At 35.3% G+C, this 19,987-nt stretch overlaps 1 protein-coding gene across 14 annotated transcripts; it reads right to left on the bottom strand.

Moving 5' to 3' along the window:
* Window positions 1–658: 658 nt before the first annotated feature.
* On the bottom strand, window positions 659–16,789 carry LOC112720461 (protein REBELOTE). Of its 14 annotated transcripts, none has more exons than XM_072206548.1 (17): window positions 16,322–16,788; window positions 15,108–15,155; window positions 14,249–14,510; window positions 14,083–14,124; window positions 13,060–13,191; window positions 11,140–11,203; window positions 9,225–9,333; window positions 8,945–9,002; window positions 8,761–8,855; window positions 8,252–8,320; window positions 5,669–6,196; window positions 3,986–4,288; window positions 3,507–3,833; window positions 3,165–3,371; window positions 2,897–2,986; window positions 2,723–2,815; window positions 2,162–2,601 (listed from the first exon to the last, which is right to left on the bottom strand). In XM_072206548.1, exons 5-17 carry the CDS (start codon window positions 13,166–13,168, stop codon window positions 2,557–2,559), a joined length of 2,097 nt encoding a protein of 698 aa, XP_072062649.1. In that variant the 5' UTR covers window positions 13,169–13,191; window positions 14,083–14,124; window positions 14,249–14,510; window positions 15,108–15,155; window positions 16,322–16,788; the 3' UTR covers window positions 2,162–2,556. The 14 variants fall into 14 exon arrangements, with proteins under 14 accessions (XP_072062654.1, XP_072062649.1, XP_072062652.1 ...); XM_072206551.1 differs by having other exon boundaries at window positions 2,162–2,554; XM_072206546.1 differs by having other exon boundaries at window positions 2,162–2,295.
* Window positions 16,790–19,987: the final 3,198 nt, after the last annotated feature.

Below are 19,987 nucleotides of genomic sequence, written 5' to 3'. Positions count from 1 at the left end.
GCACAATCTTGACCGTTGAGATGGAAGCGAATCTAACGATGGAGATTGAATATGAAGATGTAAGTTTGAGGGTAGTGACAGCTACGGGTGGCAAACGGGACTAAACCCGCTAGCCCGGGTCACGTAACCCACCAAAAAGGCAGGTCGGACTGGAAAATTATGACCACCAAAGAGCAAAAGCCCGTCTAACCCGCATCGCTTAAACTGTGGGATTTGGCAGGCTTTGGTGGAGCGGGGCGAGCTTCTCCGCCGGGCTTAGTTTTTTTTTGTAATGGGGTATTTTTGTAATTTTTTGGCTAAAATACAACTTTTCCCAACCCAACTTACAATAGTATAAAGATGAAAATTTAGTGTTTTGGATTATGTTTATATTGCTTTGGAGACAATATTTATAATTATGTTTTGGATTATGTTTATTTTGTTTTGGATGAAAACTTAGTTTATAATTATGTTTATTAGATATTTATAATTATAAAGACTTTAATTTTTGTGAATATAAAAAATATAATTTTTTTATGCCTTTAGAAATTATAAATTAACCAACTTGGGTTGGTCGAGTGGTCAGCTCACTCGTCCACTTAAGCAAATGTCGGGGGTTCAAATCTCGCCTTGTGCATGCAGTAACCCATTAGCCAGCGGCAGACCCTTAAATGGAGCTCAGATCCGAGACGAATTAGTCATTGACCTATCGGGTTGGGGGATACCATGGGAAACAAAAAAAAAATTATAAATTTATTAATATGGTTGTGACATTATATATATTATTTAATAGATAATAGTAAAAAAAGAAAGAAAGAAAGAAAGAAAGGCCCGCCAACCCGCAGTTAGGCGGGGCGGGGTGAAATTCTAGGACCGCCTCATTAGGCAGGGCGGACTTCCCCGCTTGCCACCCCTAGTGACAGCCGCTTTGGAAAGCGCGTGGCAACACGTGAAAGCTCCTGTGGTGGTGGGGTTTGGTCCATTTGACTCACAACAAAGAGAAAAACATCATGGTGTTGTCAGTTGTCCGCAGGAAAGATGACCAAAAAGGGTGAAAACATTGCGGGTGGAGATTAAGGTGGTGGTGGACAGCAGAAGCACCTTCAGTAGCACATGTCGGAGCATCCAGTAACAAAAGGTGAAATTTTGGTCGTCCACTCTAAATGATACATTGAAGAGAGTGGTAGGGTTTGTGATGAATGAAAACGTCAAAAACAAACTCAAAATGCGATTGAAAGAAACACGACTATTGGAGGTGGATAGGGAGCTTCTCGTGGCACGTTTGGCGACAAACAACAGTAGTATTTGGCATATTAGTCTTAGAAACACGAGACAGAAAGGATGTGCTAATCGATGAGATGAGAAAGTATCAAAACAATGACAACAACAAATAAAAAAGCAATTCCACTAGGTAGACAACAGAGATTATGAACAATGGGCTACATCTCGAACCCACTAAACATGAATAAATCTAATTAATTCAAAATTAAAATTTTAAAATTAAAATTAACCTTTTTTTAACCTATTGTTTATGTTGTTCAAAAAAAACATTGTTCCCATATACTTTCTTATAAATAAGGCATGGAAAAAAATATTTATGTGAAAATAATATAATAATTTCTCATCGAAAAGATAACCTATATCCTCTTCAAGAAGGATATCATGACTTTAACACCATATTAGAAGGGTTAGAGAGAGTGATAGATAAAAAAAACATTTATGTATACTCAAATTGTATGAGATGATACAATATACAAGAATATTTATAAGTACAAAAAGAATCGAAACAATAAGAACATAATATCCTAATATAAATATTAAGATACGCTAAATAATGCTAATTCATCCTAATATATTCTAACAATTTTAAAAAGAATACACAACTAGCGCAATATTTACTCCATGTTGGACATTTCAAAGAACTACATATATGCTATTGTTGGCTTTGTTACTATTGTTCTGTCTGTAAGTTCCATTTTATCTTAGTTTATAAGAGCTCGATTCATGTTAAAACCATTTCATTTTCATTTCCATGGTTAGACAGGCACTTTTTTGCCTCTAAGCACACAACAAACAGTTTCTTGGTATGTTGGGTAAAATGCAAAATTAAAACTCATGTACTATTATTTTTCTTCAGACTATATAACTTAACTTTAGAAACAATAATTCAAAACATTGATCGTTGAGCCGGAAAAAAAAAACCTTCATAACTCCTCAAGGTTGATATTTTGTTATTTTATTCTGATAATGATTGAACTTAAAGCTAAGGTGTACAAAAAATTCCGTAATGGAAGAAACTTCCATTTTCCTCAGACCCTGAAACATGAAGAAAACATTGATTCTTTCAGGTTTCATTGATGATCAAATCACCTCAAGCATTTCGACCATGCATTTTGCTTCGTCCATTGTGTTAAGACTTAGGAAACTGTCAAGAGCTTAACATAGAGAATTTCATTGTACATTAAAAATGTGGTCCATTGAAGATGAGAAAGTTAAAATCCCATTGCCGACCAAAGGAAAATAGTAGTTCAGCTTGTTCAAGGATGAGAAACCCTCATGTTCAGTTACAAACTACCTTCACAGAAGAGAATCCGAATCCAAATCCAAATCAGAACTCCTAGACTAATGCAGCATGAACAATTGTGGTGGAAGTCTCAGTGCATAACCCAAGGTATAAACAGCTGTGACGGAACCTAATCAAAATATAAATAAAGGAACAGAGGAGTAATTAAGCCAATCATACCTTTGTATTTGAAATCATTTTCCTGGTTACAGCCTTACTCATTATGCTTCTATAGTATTGCGTAAATGGAGTGTTACCACTACGTCTTTCAATCTGCCAAAGCAACAACTTAAGTATTACAGTTACAATGATGACTGAAACTCTAAAGTGAGAGAATAAAAGTGAGGGAGATACCTGAAGAAATGTTTCAACAGTCTGCTGATCCTTCGGAGAGAAAGGTGCCTCCTCTCTCTTCTTTTGCACAAAGTCAACGTTCATCTCCACCTGAAAAACAGCAACACGGCTATAGTTCAATGTCCACATTTAAAAAGGGTCACATAAAATAGTTTATTCGAAGTGACTATATTGCCAAATATTCATTTGAAAGCAAAAAGTCAAAATTGAACATAAATCCAGGGGAAGACAAAAGGAAAATAGAATTGCCTCGCACTAGGACTTGTACCTGATCAATGAAACGCTTGATAACCCGTCTAGAACTCTCAATAGAAGTTATCTCATAGAGCTTCTTGAGGTGGACAAGTGGAGCTGTTGCCAGCTCAGGAAAAGATATATGGTAGCTCCATTGTGCAAAATGCTCAGAAAGGAGCTCAATGGCAGATGAGATACACTCCACTTGGAAGTTGCGTGATTTTAACCAGTGCTTTGGAAGCTGCAATAGTTATGAAATGTCAGTTTCAACAAAAAAAAAAGTAGAGTGCAATCCAAAATTGTGTGTGTATTCAGTGGCCAAGACACACTGGACTCGAGAAATTATAAATAATTTACTGTGGTATCGATGTCCAACCTTTATGGTAGACTGTAGCTCAAAACCTTTGCCAGGCTTTCTACCACCATCCTTGGCAATTTTGTATGCTACAACATCCAACACCAATGATATAACAGGGATGAAAATCCCAGTAGAACCAGCAAGTTGATTAAGCCATTGGATACATCTTATCCTTAGTGGTAAGTATCTAGGACCAGGAAACAGTAGAGCAATTCCATTTATGATCTGTACAATCATGTATAGCAATGGATGAAGATCATATTCAGGTGCATTTGCTGATATAAATGCAACCCAGAGTTCAATACAATTAATGTACTGCCAACTGCAAATTTTTTTAACCACCTCCTGCCACAAATTAAAAAAAAAAAGCAGTTAAACAATTGTCAGACATTTCCCCAACAAGCAAAATATTATCAAATTCTTTAAATCTGAGACCATTTAAACATTTAACTTCCCTCGTCAAGAGTAACAAGGAAGATAAAATGCTTAAAGAATACCTTCTTCTTTGTCTGCCGCCCCTTCTGCAATATCTTAGCCAGGTGCAGCATACATTTCATTGCCATGTTAGATGATTTCTGCACATCTAAACTGCAGAGCTCCAGAAAGGAGTTCCTTAGAAAGTGTATATGCTCAAACAACCTTTGGTCAACATATTGAGCGTGATTAATGAATGCTTTATATGTTTTGACGAAGCAGGAATCAAACCAATTCAAGCCAAACATGGAAGATATATCTTTGATGATGAGAAAGGAATGTGATGACAAAGACTCATCACCTGTTGCCCAGAGATGAACAGAAATCTGCAATCAGTTTGAGTAAAGTGAGGATGAATTTGACATATCATAGATTGATGTAAAGGCAGCCCGATGCACAAGCATCCTGCGTTAACGCAGGGTCCGGGGAATTATGAAAGGTACAACATTGAACACAACCACTATAAGAATCTGATTGCCACAAGTCATCAACCAATATGGATGAAGTGTCAGCTATTATTAGCAAATACTGTCTTGTTAGTCTGCATTATGACTTGTACAGGTTGTACTACACTCAATTTACACATATAGGGAGCTCAATGTAGTGTATCTAGATACATTTTGATTACAGTTAGTTGAGAAAGCCAAACCATGTTAGACCCAATGGCTAGGAACGTTATGCAGTTAACTGATCATGGTAATGTTCTTATAGACCCAGGGTGTTAAATATAGAACCATTTATGTGCTTCTATCCAAAGGCTTAGTATTTTGGTTATCATAGTTCATGACAAGATATCGAACTTTATGACCAAAAAGGTCAATAGTTTGATACCTGTGGTCTGCATTTTTTGTAGAACAAAATTGAATTTCAATACAAGGTAAGATAGGTAATGCACTATCCACACTTCAAGCCTAAAAGTGGTTATCGCTTGAAGAAGCATGTTGGATAAATTATGAAACAATTCATATGCCTGTATTTCAAAACACTTTTGAGAGAGATGGTTCTTGACACAAGGTCATAGAGGGCACTGGTCGGTAAAGTGTGGTTAATCAATTGATTAATATACTCTACAAGGACAACAATTTAGGATGCTTCTCTGTTCATTTTAAAATATATACCCAAGGGATAGACAGCATGTTTTCTACAATGATCATAACCTTTGTCAAATAAAAGGTTTTACTTGTACAAATTGGGTCAGTTCTCGAGTAGATAAAAGATCTACTTCAGATTATTGTCCTTTTGTTAGTAGTAACTAGAAGTTGGGGAAAAACAAGAAACATGCGGTGACTCATGCAAGTATCATGCTATGGGTCAAACCATATACTTGCTTAATGATGCTACAGAACTCCTTAAAAATAGTCATGTGGTGCCTCATTCAAGCGTCACGCTCAAACTATATACTTGCTTAATGACTTTGGCTAGAGAACTCTTTACATTAGTCATGTCACTCATGCACAGGTTGAGGAGTGTAAGAAATAAAGATAATATCCTATGATATCTTTATCTTCTCTCATAATACCAAATAAGGAAATAATCATGAAATAATAGCAAATATCTAACAGAAATATAAGCTACTATCACTTATGGAAGCACCAAAACCTCTCATAAACCACCTATATGGGCCTCCTTTTTTATAAAAGATAGAAGCATACTATCATAACATATGAATTTCAAGAACTATTTATAGCAATTGAATTTGAGTATACCTTAAGAAGCTTGCGCAACAGAGTTGGAAATGCAACTAGGAAGATGATTGAAGTTCTTAGTCGACAAATTGTGAATGTCAATAACTCTGAGTCTGTAACCTGGTTCAGGAGAAACAGAGTACTCCTAAGGTATGATTTAATAAGCGGTTTCAGAGATAACCATTTTGATGTATTCTTTAGCTCCAAAACAGTTTCCTTCTTGCAATTCGAGCATGACAATCCCAGTAACTTCCTAAATATAGTATCAGCCTCATGTAGCATGAACATTAATATCTTGGAGAAAGTTTCACCACTCTGAATGTTGTGGGATAAGACAGAAATACTGGCACTAGGTGCTTTAGAATCACTGTGGCAGGCTGTGCAATAAGCATTTATGAGACAAGTAAGGGCTGCCATGTTATGATCTTTTTTAACCATATTACACAAAGAATCAACTTGTCCACTTGTTAAACATTTGGGTACATGAGAACGAACAGCATCTTCATTCATTGGATGCATCCCATCTAAACCACCTTCATCATCAGAACTCTAAACCACAGAAGAGCAGACAATTGTCATCAACACAAGTGCAAGTTATGCTAAAAGTTGAGTCCTACGTCAGATAAATAGACAATGACACCAATGTCAAAACACTATAATAAGTAAATAGACAGGAAATCAACAAGGTTATCATATTACCAAAAAACACTAACATTGTAAAAATAAATAAATAAATAAATAAGAAGCAGCTGCATCACTCAGGTAGCTTTTGGTTGCTGTCCATGTCTCTAAGACATGAGCACAGTGACACACGTCCTCAGTTTGGTTTAGTGAGACACAATTTTTAGTTGGGCACGGGAAGACACGGATAGACACGGAAACACTAAATTTGTGTATCTCCAACTAGTTGAGACACTAATATTTTACACTTTTACCCTTATTTAATTTTCAAAATTCCAAAATTTACCCATTCTCCCAAACCTATCTCCCTCCTGTTAGCATCTTCCACCTCCCTCCAACTCCTCATTCTATTTTCAGTGGCTCACCATTCCTTCCTCCCTCCTCCATCTTGCCACCACCACTGCCGCGTCCTCCCCTTCACTCTCCACCGCCCACCGCCGCCTTTCTCCCTCTTCCTCTTCACAGCGCCCACTGAGCCGCCCCTCTCCCTTTTCCTTCTTCTCGTCGCCCACTGCCGCCTCTCTCCCACTCTTCCTCTTCACCCATCGTGCTTCGATCACTCTCTTCTCGATGATTTCGTAGACTTGAGTGTGGGGTACTACGGGCGTCTGCCACTTGGGTGGCGGAGGATGGCGGAGACACGGTGGAGGCGGAGATGTATTTCGGGCACAGAGGGTTTGGGGAAGGACTATGGAAGAAGAAGGGTGAGGTGGTGCTGAAGGAGATCTGTTTCCCAGATCTGTTTCCATTTTTTTTCTTTTTTTTTAATAAAAAAATAAGAATTGTTGAATTGATTTTTGAAAGAGATCTTGTTGGTAATAATAATTTGGGTTGATGTTGATTTATTTTTGGTTATGAATGGTGGAGGAGAAAAATAGGTGGTGGTAGATGGAAAGTCCGAGTGGTGGTGGTGGTGAAGGTAGGAGATGAAGGTATTATGGACTATTTAGGGTTTTGTGTGTTTTGTGTATTTGCTTTGCCAAACATAAAACATGTATACATGTATTTTGTGCCTATGTCTTCTTGATCTATCTCTCAATGTCTACATCTCAGTGTCTATACTAACCAAACGGAGCCTTAATGTAGAGGTTTTGACTTTCACAAACAAGCTAAGGATAGGTGGCGATGGTCATTAATTGCAATCCTCCCATCCATTTTAGTTGAAAGGAATGCTACGACTTTAAAGAGAACTCTTCATGTTTAGACAACACCACTATATTTACTAACGTATATACTATTTTGTAATAAAATATGGTTACATAATAGCATAAACAAAAAATATATAAAAATAAATTATATACATTAAAATAAAAAGTAAGATTTTGATAAGTTTAATAATCAAATACTAAAATCTATACCTTCATATAATGTACCTTTTTGTAACTACCCAATGACAATTTATAACTCTCCTATTTGAATTCCACAAAGTTAAAAATTCCACATTAGATTTTTTTTAACAATCACCAACTCCTTACTCTCTCATAACTAAAGAAAGCTTCGGCAAAAGAAAAAAGGCAGTTTACACTGAATAACCAGCTTTGAAGAAATTAACAGAAATTACAACATATAAAAATTAAAAAAGGACGAGATGCTAGTAAAAACTAATAACTATAGAAAAGCATAATTTGTTTGATTTACAAATGTATTTGGCTAATAGGCTAATTGTAAAAATCATGTAGAATCACTATTTAAGAACTTATCGATATGCTTTACCTTTCTTCTTTTATTATATTATATAAATATCTAAAATAGGAAAGCTGTAATTTGTATAAATAAAAGAAACTACTTCTATCAAATATTATTTCTAAATAATGGGGTGGCAAGGGAGAGAAAGATTGAAAAACATTAGATGTATTAGCCAAAAGTTCCTAAATGTAAAATTCAAGAATGCTACAAAAAAAAAAAAAAGAAAAGAAGCCTCACAGTTTCATCATCTTTGGCTTGTTTAATGCTCACATCATAACGTTCCAGAAATCGTGCAAACTCTGGATCCTGAAGATTTCAAAGATAAGTTAAAGTTAGATATTGGAACAAGAAATGCAGAATGGCAACATCTGATCCCCATTATGACACCCTTTTCAACAACAAATATGTCATTTATTCCTATCAAGCATCGTGAAAAACATGAAAATAACATCTCAGAATCACATTGAAACTTTCCATACATGAGGCCAACATATTTGAAGAGGAAGAATGGTCATCTACTCTGCTTTTAAATAGTATGTTAGTCAATCAGTTTTGTGCGTGAGTGGTTTAAAAGTAACACAGGTTATTTAGTATTCTATCATTTGGTTCCTCTCTTGGGCTTCTACACTCAAACTTATACATAGTGTAGTTTTAGAACACATCTCACAGATAAAAAAAAGTTCTAAATAAAGAAAATAAGATCTGCTGTAAACCCAATACCTAACCATAGGATACAAGGAAACCACCTTTTCTTTTAATTTGTTCAACCTTTTTGCTTTCTTCACAAGTTCTGCACGAATATCTCTGTTATGAACCATTAAGGAACTACCTCCATTGCTGCCTGAAAATTAACTTGGATCAAAGTCTAACTAAACACATGCAGAGAGGTAATTAGAATTTAGCTTAAAATAATGCAAGAAATATCCTTACTATCAATATTATTTTCACTTTCACCATCACATTCCGTCAAATGTGCACAGCATGAGTCCTGGTTATATCAAACAAATTAATATGCCAAATATGCAAACAGGTAATCAGATAAATTTTGAAATTTGGAAATCACAAGAGCTTCAGTGAAAAATTATGACTCAACCTCAGCTTGAGTCTTGGGTATATCAAGAAATGAATATGCCAATTATGCAAACAGGTAATCAGATCAATGTTGAAATTTGGAAATAACAAGAGCTTCAGTGAAAAATTATAATCCAACCTCAGAAAGATATACATCACTGTCTGAATCCTCTCCAAGGCCCTCACTATCATCTTCACTGAATACATCATCAAGGGAAACATCTTCAATTTCTTCAGTCATTGCTTTTCTGAAAAAACAAATAAAATATAATAAAAAAATTTAACTTAATTTATTTGGCAAAGGGCATCCAAAGCCTTAAACCATTAAGTCATATTGTGAACCATGCTGGTAGACAAGCTATTTAAATGTAGAAATACAGCATCAACAGCAACAAAACCTTGTACCACTAGGTGGGATCAACTATATGAATCAAACGATGTCATTGTGACCAGTTGTGAATCATAACTGCACTCAGCCTATTCACTCTTAAATCTCTTCCAATCACCTCATTCAGACTCTTCGTAGGTCTCCCTCTGCCCCTATTTCCTATCTAGTGAATCATCTCCCATCTTATCTACCTTTCTAACCAAGTATTCCTCCCATCCTCCGGTCTTCTCTTAACAGTTTCACATTTGTTCCATGGCTGTCTCCTTGTGGAATATTTTGGTATTTCTGGCGGGTCATGGATGTGCTCTAGTTCCTTGGATCAGTCATGGTTGATTAGGTTTGCGAATTTTGGGAGCAGGAAACAGGCAATACCTTTATGGTCCTGTAGTATATGCCAATATATGCCACTATCTGGAGTATTTGGCTAGAGCGAAATTCACACACCTTTAATGAAGGATTTTCTTATGAACAAATCCATGGGATAGAATTAGAATTAGATTGTGTAAAGCTCTTAATCACTCAACATTTAATCACAAACCGTAAACCATCAGTGTGCTTTCCAAAGTATATAATCGGAAGTGACTTGAATAAAAATTGGAATCTTTTGTTTTGGACTTTTAAAATAAAGGAAATGACTTAATTTTTAACCCATTAGAATAGAGTAGTGTTTTTCTTAAATTCGAAAACTTTTTAAAGGATTTGTCTGGAAATGGTTTGATTTGGTGTTCAAATCTATCAAAAGAAAATACTACCCTTTCAACTATTAATATTTACATGAATCTAAATAGATAAATAGAGAGAATATTGAACTTAGTTGCAGCACTTCATTCATCATCCACGAAATTGCATTATTTGTATTAAATGTCACAGTAAAATTGGAATTCCGAAATCAAATCCACCACACCTATCTATCCGACACAATATGACCCCAATTGAAGATTCAAAATTCATAGTTTGCAACTTTTTCTATTTTGTCAGCTTCAAAACGAAAAGCACCTTCATCTCTAATCTTTCTATCTCAAATGTTTATAGACCTTTAACTAATTCCTCCAACACTTTATCTATGGCGACTAACTTCCCGAAATGACTCCTAACTCACTCACTAATGGGATCATAACAGCAGGCAATTGTAATAAAGTTGCATGCCCTTTCATTCGTGCATGCAATTTCTTGATGTGTGTGTGAGAGAGAGAGCAAAACTAAATCAAATCAATCTTAATTTTAGTGTCCCAGACATTAGTTAATTTATAAATCAATTCATATCCTATTTTTATAATTTATTCAATACACAATAAATGATTTATAAATCAAATCATTCATTTCTATTCATTAAATAAAATCATCTTTATATTCTTTTCCTTTCTAAAACACCCTATAGAAAGTAACGACTGAAATGTGCAATGACATATGACAAGCTTTTCTCATAATTAAATTAAACAAAACAAATGATATGGGTCTAACGGAATATCAAAATCATGTATAATTTAGTTTTTCATTTATTCTAGAGGACAGCTTCTGTACAGAAGGCCATCACTGTTCAAAACTCATCAGCAAAAACAACAGAAAAGATAGTTTAAAAATAATGACATCAAAATCACTAAAGCACTAAGAAAGCAGGGATATATCTTAAGAGGTGTGAAAAAATGAAGTCAGGTTATCATTTTACCTTTCCGTAGATAGATTTGTTGTGTCCCTCTCTTGGTTTTCTTCAACATCTTGACCTCCCGTTGCTGTCAAAAATTACAAATCATTAAAATTTCAAATTCACCTGGAGCCAAAGACACTCAATATATTCATTTAAAAGAATAACCTGCACTGGGTGTATATATGGCTAATTACACTGTCGATAGTCTTATGCTCAATGAATTTCATCAATCTGACCGTTGAATTCCAACATCTTACTATACAGATCAATCTAATAAACTTTTATAAAATTTGCAATTGATTTGAAAATATATTGTTAAACAGTTGGATTTACGAAATTCATAATGCATAGAAATTATTCAACAATGTACTATGTAAGTCAGCAAGACTTCATTACTTATTGGATTAGGATTAGGTTCCTTACAATTATGAATAGTAATAATAGGTGGTTGTCTCTCTTAAAATAACAACATAATCATATTAGCTGTGTCTTTCATATTTATAGCCTTTATGTTTCTCTATATCTCCTTGCCTATCTAATTTTCCATAATTTCAACATGGTATCAAAACAATACCATCCTCCATGACCTATGTGTTCACCATTTGTTTGCTGTCTCCATCATATCCCATAATATAAGGTAATATCTTGTAGGATCAACTTTGATATTTATTATTATTTTAGGATCATTTTCCTTATCTGATTAGGATTAGGTTTGCCTATTATTATAAATAATGTGTTTGTCTCTTGTAACACATAATCATATCGGTGTCCATATTATTCAGGGCCTTTATCTTTCTCTCTTTCTCCTTCCCTATCTAAGCCCTAGAATATCAACATTCTTTTCCTATCATTCACTTAAATTTGAGATTGTGATAGTTCTGGCAAATATTATTCGCTAGGATAAGTTCCAATCAAGTTTATTCTTAATGGTATAAGTTGTTCAGGGTGTTAATATATGCAACATAAGAAGCTCCAATCATCAGCAAGCATGCTCAAGTCACCATCATCAGGTGGAATTGCACCCAAGTAATTACAGGTTATTAGGAGTAACTATGACTTGGACTACAATAATTGGGATGCTAATGTTACCACCCATGCTACTCATTCTAGCCCCTAGAAGTTCATTTCTCAAGTTTATACTAACTTTTTGCATTCTTTGCATGTAGATAACAGTTCTAGTTTAAATTTTGGGAAGATCATTGGGTAGGAGACGCATCTCTTAATTTAGCCTTTTATCACCTATCTTTCTCACATAAATCACTTATTTAGGTTTTCTGTAATGTACAGGATTCTTATTTTTCTAGGGAGATTCACTTTTTTATTAATATAAATAATAGAGAGAGGCCTTTGAATTAATACTACTTTTGGATCTCCCTGATATGCTTCTTTCTTTGTCTTCTAACCCCGATAAAAGAGTACGGTCTTTTGATCATTTGTTATGTTTAGCTGTAAATCTTATTTCTAGTTACTAATCCATTCCTCAAATACAACTCCTTCCAACTTGATGAACCTATAGGGAAAGCTACATAGAAAAGAATTAATACCAATGACATTTTGTAGGATCGAAGGCGACATAAGGCTATATCTCATGAGGACTGTCTTAATCTATCAATGGCAGTTGGTACAACAATGAATAAAGTACTCAAAGTAGTATACTATTGCAAGTTCCAACTTGGTGAACATTTCATTAATAACATGTACAGGAAGAGTCTCACAACAGTTGAGGGGAGAGAGGTTTACATCTCAAAATATTTCAACACCAACTTATCAATCTACTTTATATGCAAATCAGGTTTTTTTTGTTTTATAGACAATATGAATCAATAAAACAAATATATTACAATCACAATCTTGGCAAATGTCATTAGCATGTGAAGACATCAGGAAAGCATGTTCTATAGTAAACACAAGTAACTGCATTGTAATTGGTAAAATCCTTACTTTTTGAAGCTTTCCTTTTGAATTTGGATTTTAACTTCCTTTTGTTCCTCAAAACTGACTGCAGATTCTTTCTTGCGAATTTTCTTGCCTTCTTCCCTAGCTTTCCCATTTGGTAACAATATCAACAGAGACCTAGACACGTTGACACAATCATGTAAAAACTACTTAGATTAATCAATTGATGATCTAAATTCTAAACCAAGGTTCTGAAAACTGGAGGACAACAAATCGATCAAGCTATCAGGAACAGAGGTTCACAGGTCCAACCAATTTAACCAAGAAAAATTTCTAAGTGTCCTTTATAATAACAAAATGCAAAATGACTTAGATTGATGTCTATTCATTATACTTAGGATAAAGAAAGAATATCGAAAAATAAATTCTGAGGTTTATTTTTATATATCTTGCAGCTAAGAGACAAGATGATTAAGCAAATTATATTCTCACTTTCTATATCCACCGTCAACACATCTATCACCACATTTGATAACATTCCATTTTCAGAGTCTCCCTTTTTAAAACTAAAACCATGTTCTCTTATAAATAGGGATGGCAATGGGACGGATAGGAGCAGATTTTTACGCTACCCGACCCCACCCTGCCCTGCCCTACCAAACCCTACATAGAATGCGCCCGGCTACTTACGCAGGTAGCAAACTTCTGTACCCTAATTCTACCCACGGGGCACATTTCAGCCAAAATACAGCATGCAAAATAAACATATACAAAGTTAATACACATTTCAGCCACAAAAATATGCAACAATAAATATTGCATCCAGAACCCATAGTCATTTCATCAAGTTAATTTTCTCAACATCTAAAAGACTGTTCAACTACTAATATATTTTGCACGGGCAATCCTTGTTGCTGCTGCTGGGGGTTTTGATTATTCTGATAGGATGCTCATGTTTGGAGAAAGTAATGATGATCATAGAAGAAAGTTTCCATTAAATTAAATGAAGAAGAGCAAGTATTGATAAAAAAATTAAGATCACACAGTAACTAATCAAAGAAAATATACCTAGAGTGATGAGTGCAATACAAAAAAAATATCAGTAGCTGCCTGTGATGAAATATTTATACAAATATTACACATTTATGAAGATTGAAGAACAAGAGTAGATAAGCGGATGATTTACATGAATGCCCAAAATTGAAATTGAAAAGTTAAAATAACAGAAACTCACCAAGGAGGAGCGGAGGCGTGGAGTCTGGAGATTCTGGCCGCGAAGGAGGTGAAGGAGATGAGGCTGGGCGCTGGCGGAGGACGTGAGGCAGAAAAATGGTGACCGGTGAGGCAAGGACGGCGACGGCGGCAAGGAGAAGCTGAGGCTGAAGCCTGGAGGCAGGGTGGCGCCTGCAGCTGCTAGCAATTATTGTTGAGTCTGGCACTCTGCAAGGAAGAAGAAGACAGTCTGGTCTCTCCGGTGGTGATTGGTGAAAGTGGCGCTGTATCATAGAATAGTAGAATCAGTGTAGGCGGGATGCAGCAAAAAGAAAACCCTAATCATCAGATGAATTTTTAAAAAAATATATTAATTTTTTATTTATTTTTAATAAAAAGAGTGAAAACTCAAATGAAATTAATTTTATGTGAAGTTTATAGTTGAGAGTTATGAATTAATTTGACAGGTTTGATTAAATTATCATTTAACAACTCTTAACTATTAATTTTACATGAAGTTAACTGCATCTGAATTTCTATCTAAAAGGGGTAATATCAAGGTTCTGAAAACCGAACCGGTCATCGAACTGTTTTAGTTACTGGTTCACTAGTACATTGGTTCAACCATAGTTCAACTGGAAAAACCGATTTATAATAAACGCCTGATTCTATAAAAATTCAATGAATAAAGCAACTGGATCTAAACACTCTTCTACTGTGTTTTTTTACTTCAAAAGGGGAGCATAAACAACTAGTTCTATGAATAAACAAACTACAATGATATGCAATGCCAAAAATAGGCCAATGATGAAATAATAAAGGGCTTCTCTCTTCAATTCTATGTTCAAGCTTGTAGCAGACCAGAATAAACAGAATAATACCGTTGAAATAGTCTTTCTTCTTAATTCTTATATACCTCAAAAAATTTCCTGCAAAATGAAAATTGAACACAATACACAGCTTTAAAACAAAAACAAAACAACACTCAGAAATCAATCACCTCTTCCAAACACAACCTTAAAACAAAACAAAACAACATTCAGAGTATGAGCATTGATCACAAAAAATTGATTTCTGAAACAAAACAAAAACAGCAAAACAACATTCAGAGTTTGAGCATTGATCACAAAATATTGATTTATGAAACAAAACAAAAACAGAAGAACAACATTCAGAGTTTGGGCATTGATAACAAAAAATTGATTTCTGAAACAAAACAAACACAGCAAAACCAGCAGAACAGCATTTAGAGTTTGAGCATTGATCACAAAAAATTGATTTCTGAAACAAAACAAACAATCAACAAAACAATGAAAACAGAATTTTTTTTCCCTTCAGAAGAAGAAAACAATGAAAACATGAAGCATATAATAAATCAATGATCACCAATATCCAGCAAGAATCTCAAAGACAACAATAAATACACAACAACAATTTAGCAAATAAACAAGAACAAGACCTTAATAGAAAATCCAACAAATTATATCGTAGAAACCTAACAGTTTAGCAAATTAAACAACAGCAGCCCAACAATTTAGCAAATTATCAACTTAACAAGTTCAAGAACAGAGAATCACAACAAAAACAAAAAAAAAATAAAATAACAGAAGAACAACAGAACAACAACACGAACAATTAGCAAATTAACAAGTTCACACTACAGTTAAAATTTACCAGAAGAACACTAATGCAAGTGGAATCATCATGCTAATATGTTTTCTACAAAGATGCTATTTGTGCAGCTAAAATTTCCTAATTACTAAGATCCAAATATTCTAATTTCACATGCAATCAACTTACTAAGTTTCTAAAAGCTAGAAATGATAAACCAACCCGAAATATGGTTAAAGCATTTCATCAAACATGTTGAGTGCGGTAAACTTAAAACGAAATAAGAGAATTCAAAGCTTAATTTCAATGTGATAGAGAAGAGAACATAACTATTGTATACTTTAATTCAGTCTATGAAAAAAATCCAAACCACTACCAAATCAAATAGTTACTTATTGTAATAGAAATAAGAAGTTGCAGAGTTTGAAGCAGCGTATTGGTGTTGTGTGAGTGGATTGTCTGGTGGCGGGTTTAGGGAACTCACAGCGGCGACAAAAGAGAGCAGTTCGACGGCTAGGTGGAGCGCGCGGGTTGGGCAGAGTTTGAAGCAGAGCAACGTGGCTTCCAGACGAACGCGAATGCGAACCCGAACGGTGAACGGCGAGTGAATGCGAACGGTGAACGCCGAGCAAACTTGAACGGCGAAGAACGCGAACGAAGACGCGAACGTGAACGGCAAACAAACGGCGGCGGAAGCGCGGCTGGGCAGACAAAGACGACGGACGCCGAGCTCGAGGAAGCAGCTGCGATCGGTGACAGTGAACAGGGGTTGAAGACTTGGACCACGAGGGAAGCTAGATAGAAGGACGGACGGCGGCAGTATGCCACTCCTTGCGGCGGTGTAGGCTTACAGTGCTAGGGTTTTTTGGCTGAGTTTCTGCGAATGAAATAAAGGGAGGGAGATAGGGAGAAAGAAACGAAGGAGCTTCAGAACCAAGAGGGAAATAAGCCAAATTTTCCAAAAAACGACCCCGTTTCTTTTAAACCGGTCGGTTCACTGTTCCGTAATTCTTCTCCGGTTTTTTGAGAAACGGTTTCAGGGAGCAACCCGGACCACGATTACTGCCGGTTCACAGTTAGCCGGTCCGGTCCAATTTTCAAAACATTGGGTAATATCGAGTTTAGTTGCAATATTATTATGGTGAATGTTATAGTGCCTAAAAAGTGGTGCCTATTTACTAAAAAGGGTTAAAAGTTATTATTTAATTTAAAAGATATAAGAATAAATAATTTTTAAAAAATCAAAACTTACTACAAAAAGTAAGTTAGGCAAAGTTTAGACAAAAACTCATAGACACTATAGAATTGGCCTATTATTATTTACTATTGAACTTATGCATTAGTTTTAATTTACTCCTTAAATTATTTTAATTGTCTCTGTTTAGTCTCCAAATTATACAAACATGATTTACATTAGTTTTTGAGATAATTTTCTACACACAAACATTAATGAACTACTGATATACAGTCAGATGTCACATTGAACCTTAAAATGATGCAGTTGGTTTGGACACTCAATAGTTCAAAAACCATATTCTATACTTATTTTGGGAGAAAAAGTTTTAATAAACACTATTACGATGTTGTTTTTGAGCTATTTAAGTGTCAAAACTAAATTGACATCATTTTATAGAGTCTAGCATGGTATTCGACTGTCTACGTTAGCATTCTGTTAACTAAGTGGCAAAAATTATTTTATGGACTAACATTAGTTACGTTTGTCAAATTTAAAAATTAAATAGAGACAATTAAAATTTTAGAGATTAAATTGAGATTCGCATACAAGTTTAGGATCACACAATATTCATTTTCATATCATATCCTATACAATTCTTCTAAAAAATAGTCTGCAATTAGTGGAGTTCATCGCTGTCATGATGCCACTATTTATGCATCCTCACCAGTCATTGCCTCCCCATGCCATGCAACGATTCATAGTTTCATACATATATGATTAGCTTAATTAATTTATCTTTTTTACGTGAGACTTTGTCTTTTTCATTTGTCAATACATATTTGGTTTATTCCTTCGGATGAAATGTCATATTTGGTCCCTGAATTTTTAATCGTGCTTCAATTATACTCTTGACTTTAAAAAATTACCAAATAAGTTTCCAAAATTACAAAATATTATTCCTCGTTAGTCCTTTAGTAAACTGACATTAATGAGATGCTGATGTGGGATGTTAACTGCCATACTGGCTGCCTAATAAGTAGTTTGACGTAGACACTACAACATGTAAAAATGGTGTTCTAAATTAATTGTTTGTGCTCAAATCAATCCCATCATGAAATTTAAAACCTTAAATCCCTAAATTTGAGATCATCTTCGTTCTTTTCTTCTCTTTGTCTAAGAGATCTCGAATCTGAAAATCATCTTCGCATGGTTGTTGAATAATGATGGATGGTGGAGATACAAGTCAAGGAAGCTCAGATAGAAACTACTCAAGTGGGAGGAAAGGCATTCGACCCAGAGTTGCTGCCAAGAATGCAGTATTTTGCAACTACGGTTTGCGAGCAATAATCAAGTTTTTGAAAACACCAAAAAATCCAAGAAGACCATGTCATGGCTATCATAATTATGAGGTTTGTAGTTTGTCCAAGAAATTTCATGTTTCATACATTGAGGAAAGCTGATTTTAGCATTTATTTCTTCTCTTTCAGCATTTATTTCTTTTCTTTGTAGTATGGAAGCCATTGTAATTTTTTTCGTTAGGCTGATGGATACGATGGACAACAAGGTGTTGGTCAATTTCAGCAAGAAGTGGTGAATGAGTTTAAGTGGAGGCTAAAAAATTTGAAGAATGATATTAGGTCACTAAAGATGATGATGATGGTTATAGTGTTTTTGGCAGTGACTATCACTACTGGTCTTGTTGCTTGTTTGGTTAGCTTTTTAGTAAACAAACAATAGATAATAGAACTTTAGGATCCTGAATTTTGTTATGTATAAGCTAATATAAGATACTGTGTTATGCAATCATGAAATTAAAATGCAATATTGAAACAAGAACTTTCATTCATTTTGAGTTTGTGTATTTCTTAGCACCAAACATAATTTTGCCACATACATTATTAACAACATTAACATGATAAAAGATAGATATTTCCAAACCCAGCAATCCTAAATTCAGATTTCAAACAGTAATTATATAACATAACATAAAGGGTTAAGTTCAATTTTGGTCCCTAACGTAGGGGTCAAAAATTTGTTTCGTCCCTAAGTTTTTTTTTAAAACAAAATCATCCCCGAAGTTGACAGTTGTATTAAAATGGTCCTTTCGCACCAAAAATAAAATTTAATGACAACTCTGCCCTTTGCGGTTTCTCTCCCTTAATGTTCATTCCCGCGAAGTGCACACCTCCTCATGAAGCAACGCATAAACTTCCTTGAAACACTTGAGAACTGAAACATTGCTGCGAAACCCTCAGACGTAGGTGCGAACAGAAAGCATTGTCGCCATTGGGGAGGTTGAGAATCGGTGTGCTGAGACATTGGTGAGTGATCGTCATCGCTGCAGCAGCTGATTGTTCAGGTACGATTACTTTCCATCCCTCAAGCAATCACGTCAACTATTCACAACATGTTGTGGGTTTGGTTTTGATCACGATGTTGCTTTGTCCGAGCATTTAGGGGTTGAATGCAGGCTTTTGAGTCTGCTGCTATAGCTAGAGTTTGTGAGTAATGTATTCTACTGTATATGTGTTTGTGAGTAATGTATTCTGCTGTATTGCAGGGTTGACTGAGCAGAAGATGGTGTATATGAACGTGAGGGTGCATCATGGGGTGCATTCGGTTATGAGGAGGGGGTTTTTAAGTACCTAAAGGGTCAAAGTACCATCATCGAGGACATTGACAGCGATCGTTGGTCTTTGTTTGAGGCCTATGAAGAACTAAGGCAGTTTGGGTACTTGCAGGCCAACATTGTTACGTTGTGGTATAAAGATCCAAGCTTTGATGATTTGGAGACTTCCCTGAAGATGCTGAAGGGTGACGCAGAAGCAATCGAGATGTGCAACATTGCTGGGTTACGGGGCTTGGTAGAGTTGTATGTGGTCCACGATGTTGGCGATGCCGAGCCATTTCCAAAAGTAGGTTACGTCGACGTTGGGGGAGTTGCAGAAGAAGGAACAGATGATGGGCTGGGCT

The sequence above is a fragment of the Arachis hypogaea genome, chromosome 11, assembly GCF_003086295.3.
Source record: "Arachis hypogaea cultivar Tifrunner chromosome 11, arahy.Tifrunner.gnm2.J5K5, whole genome shotgun sequence".
NCBI lineage: Eukaryota > Viridiplantae > Streptophyta > Magnoliopsida > Fabales > Fabaceae > Arachis > Arachis hypogaea.
The sequence above is the reverse complement of the archived record's forward strand: the minus strand, read 5'-3'. Positions and strand labels throughout refer to the sequence as shown.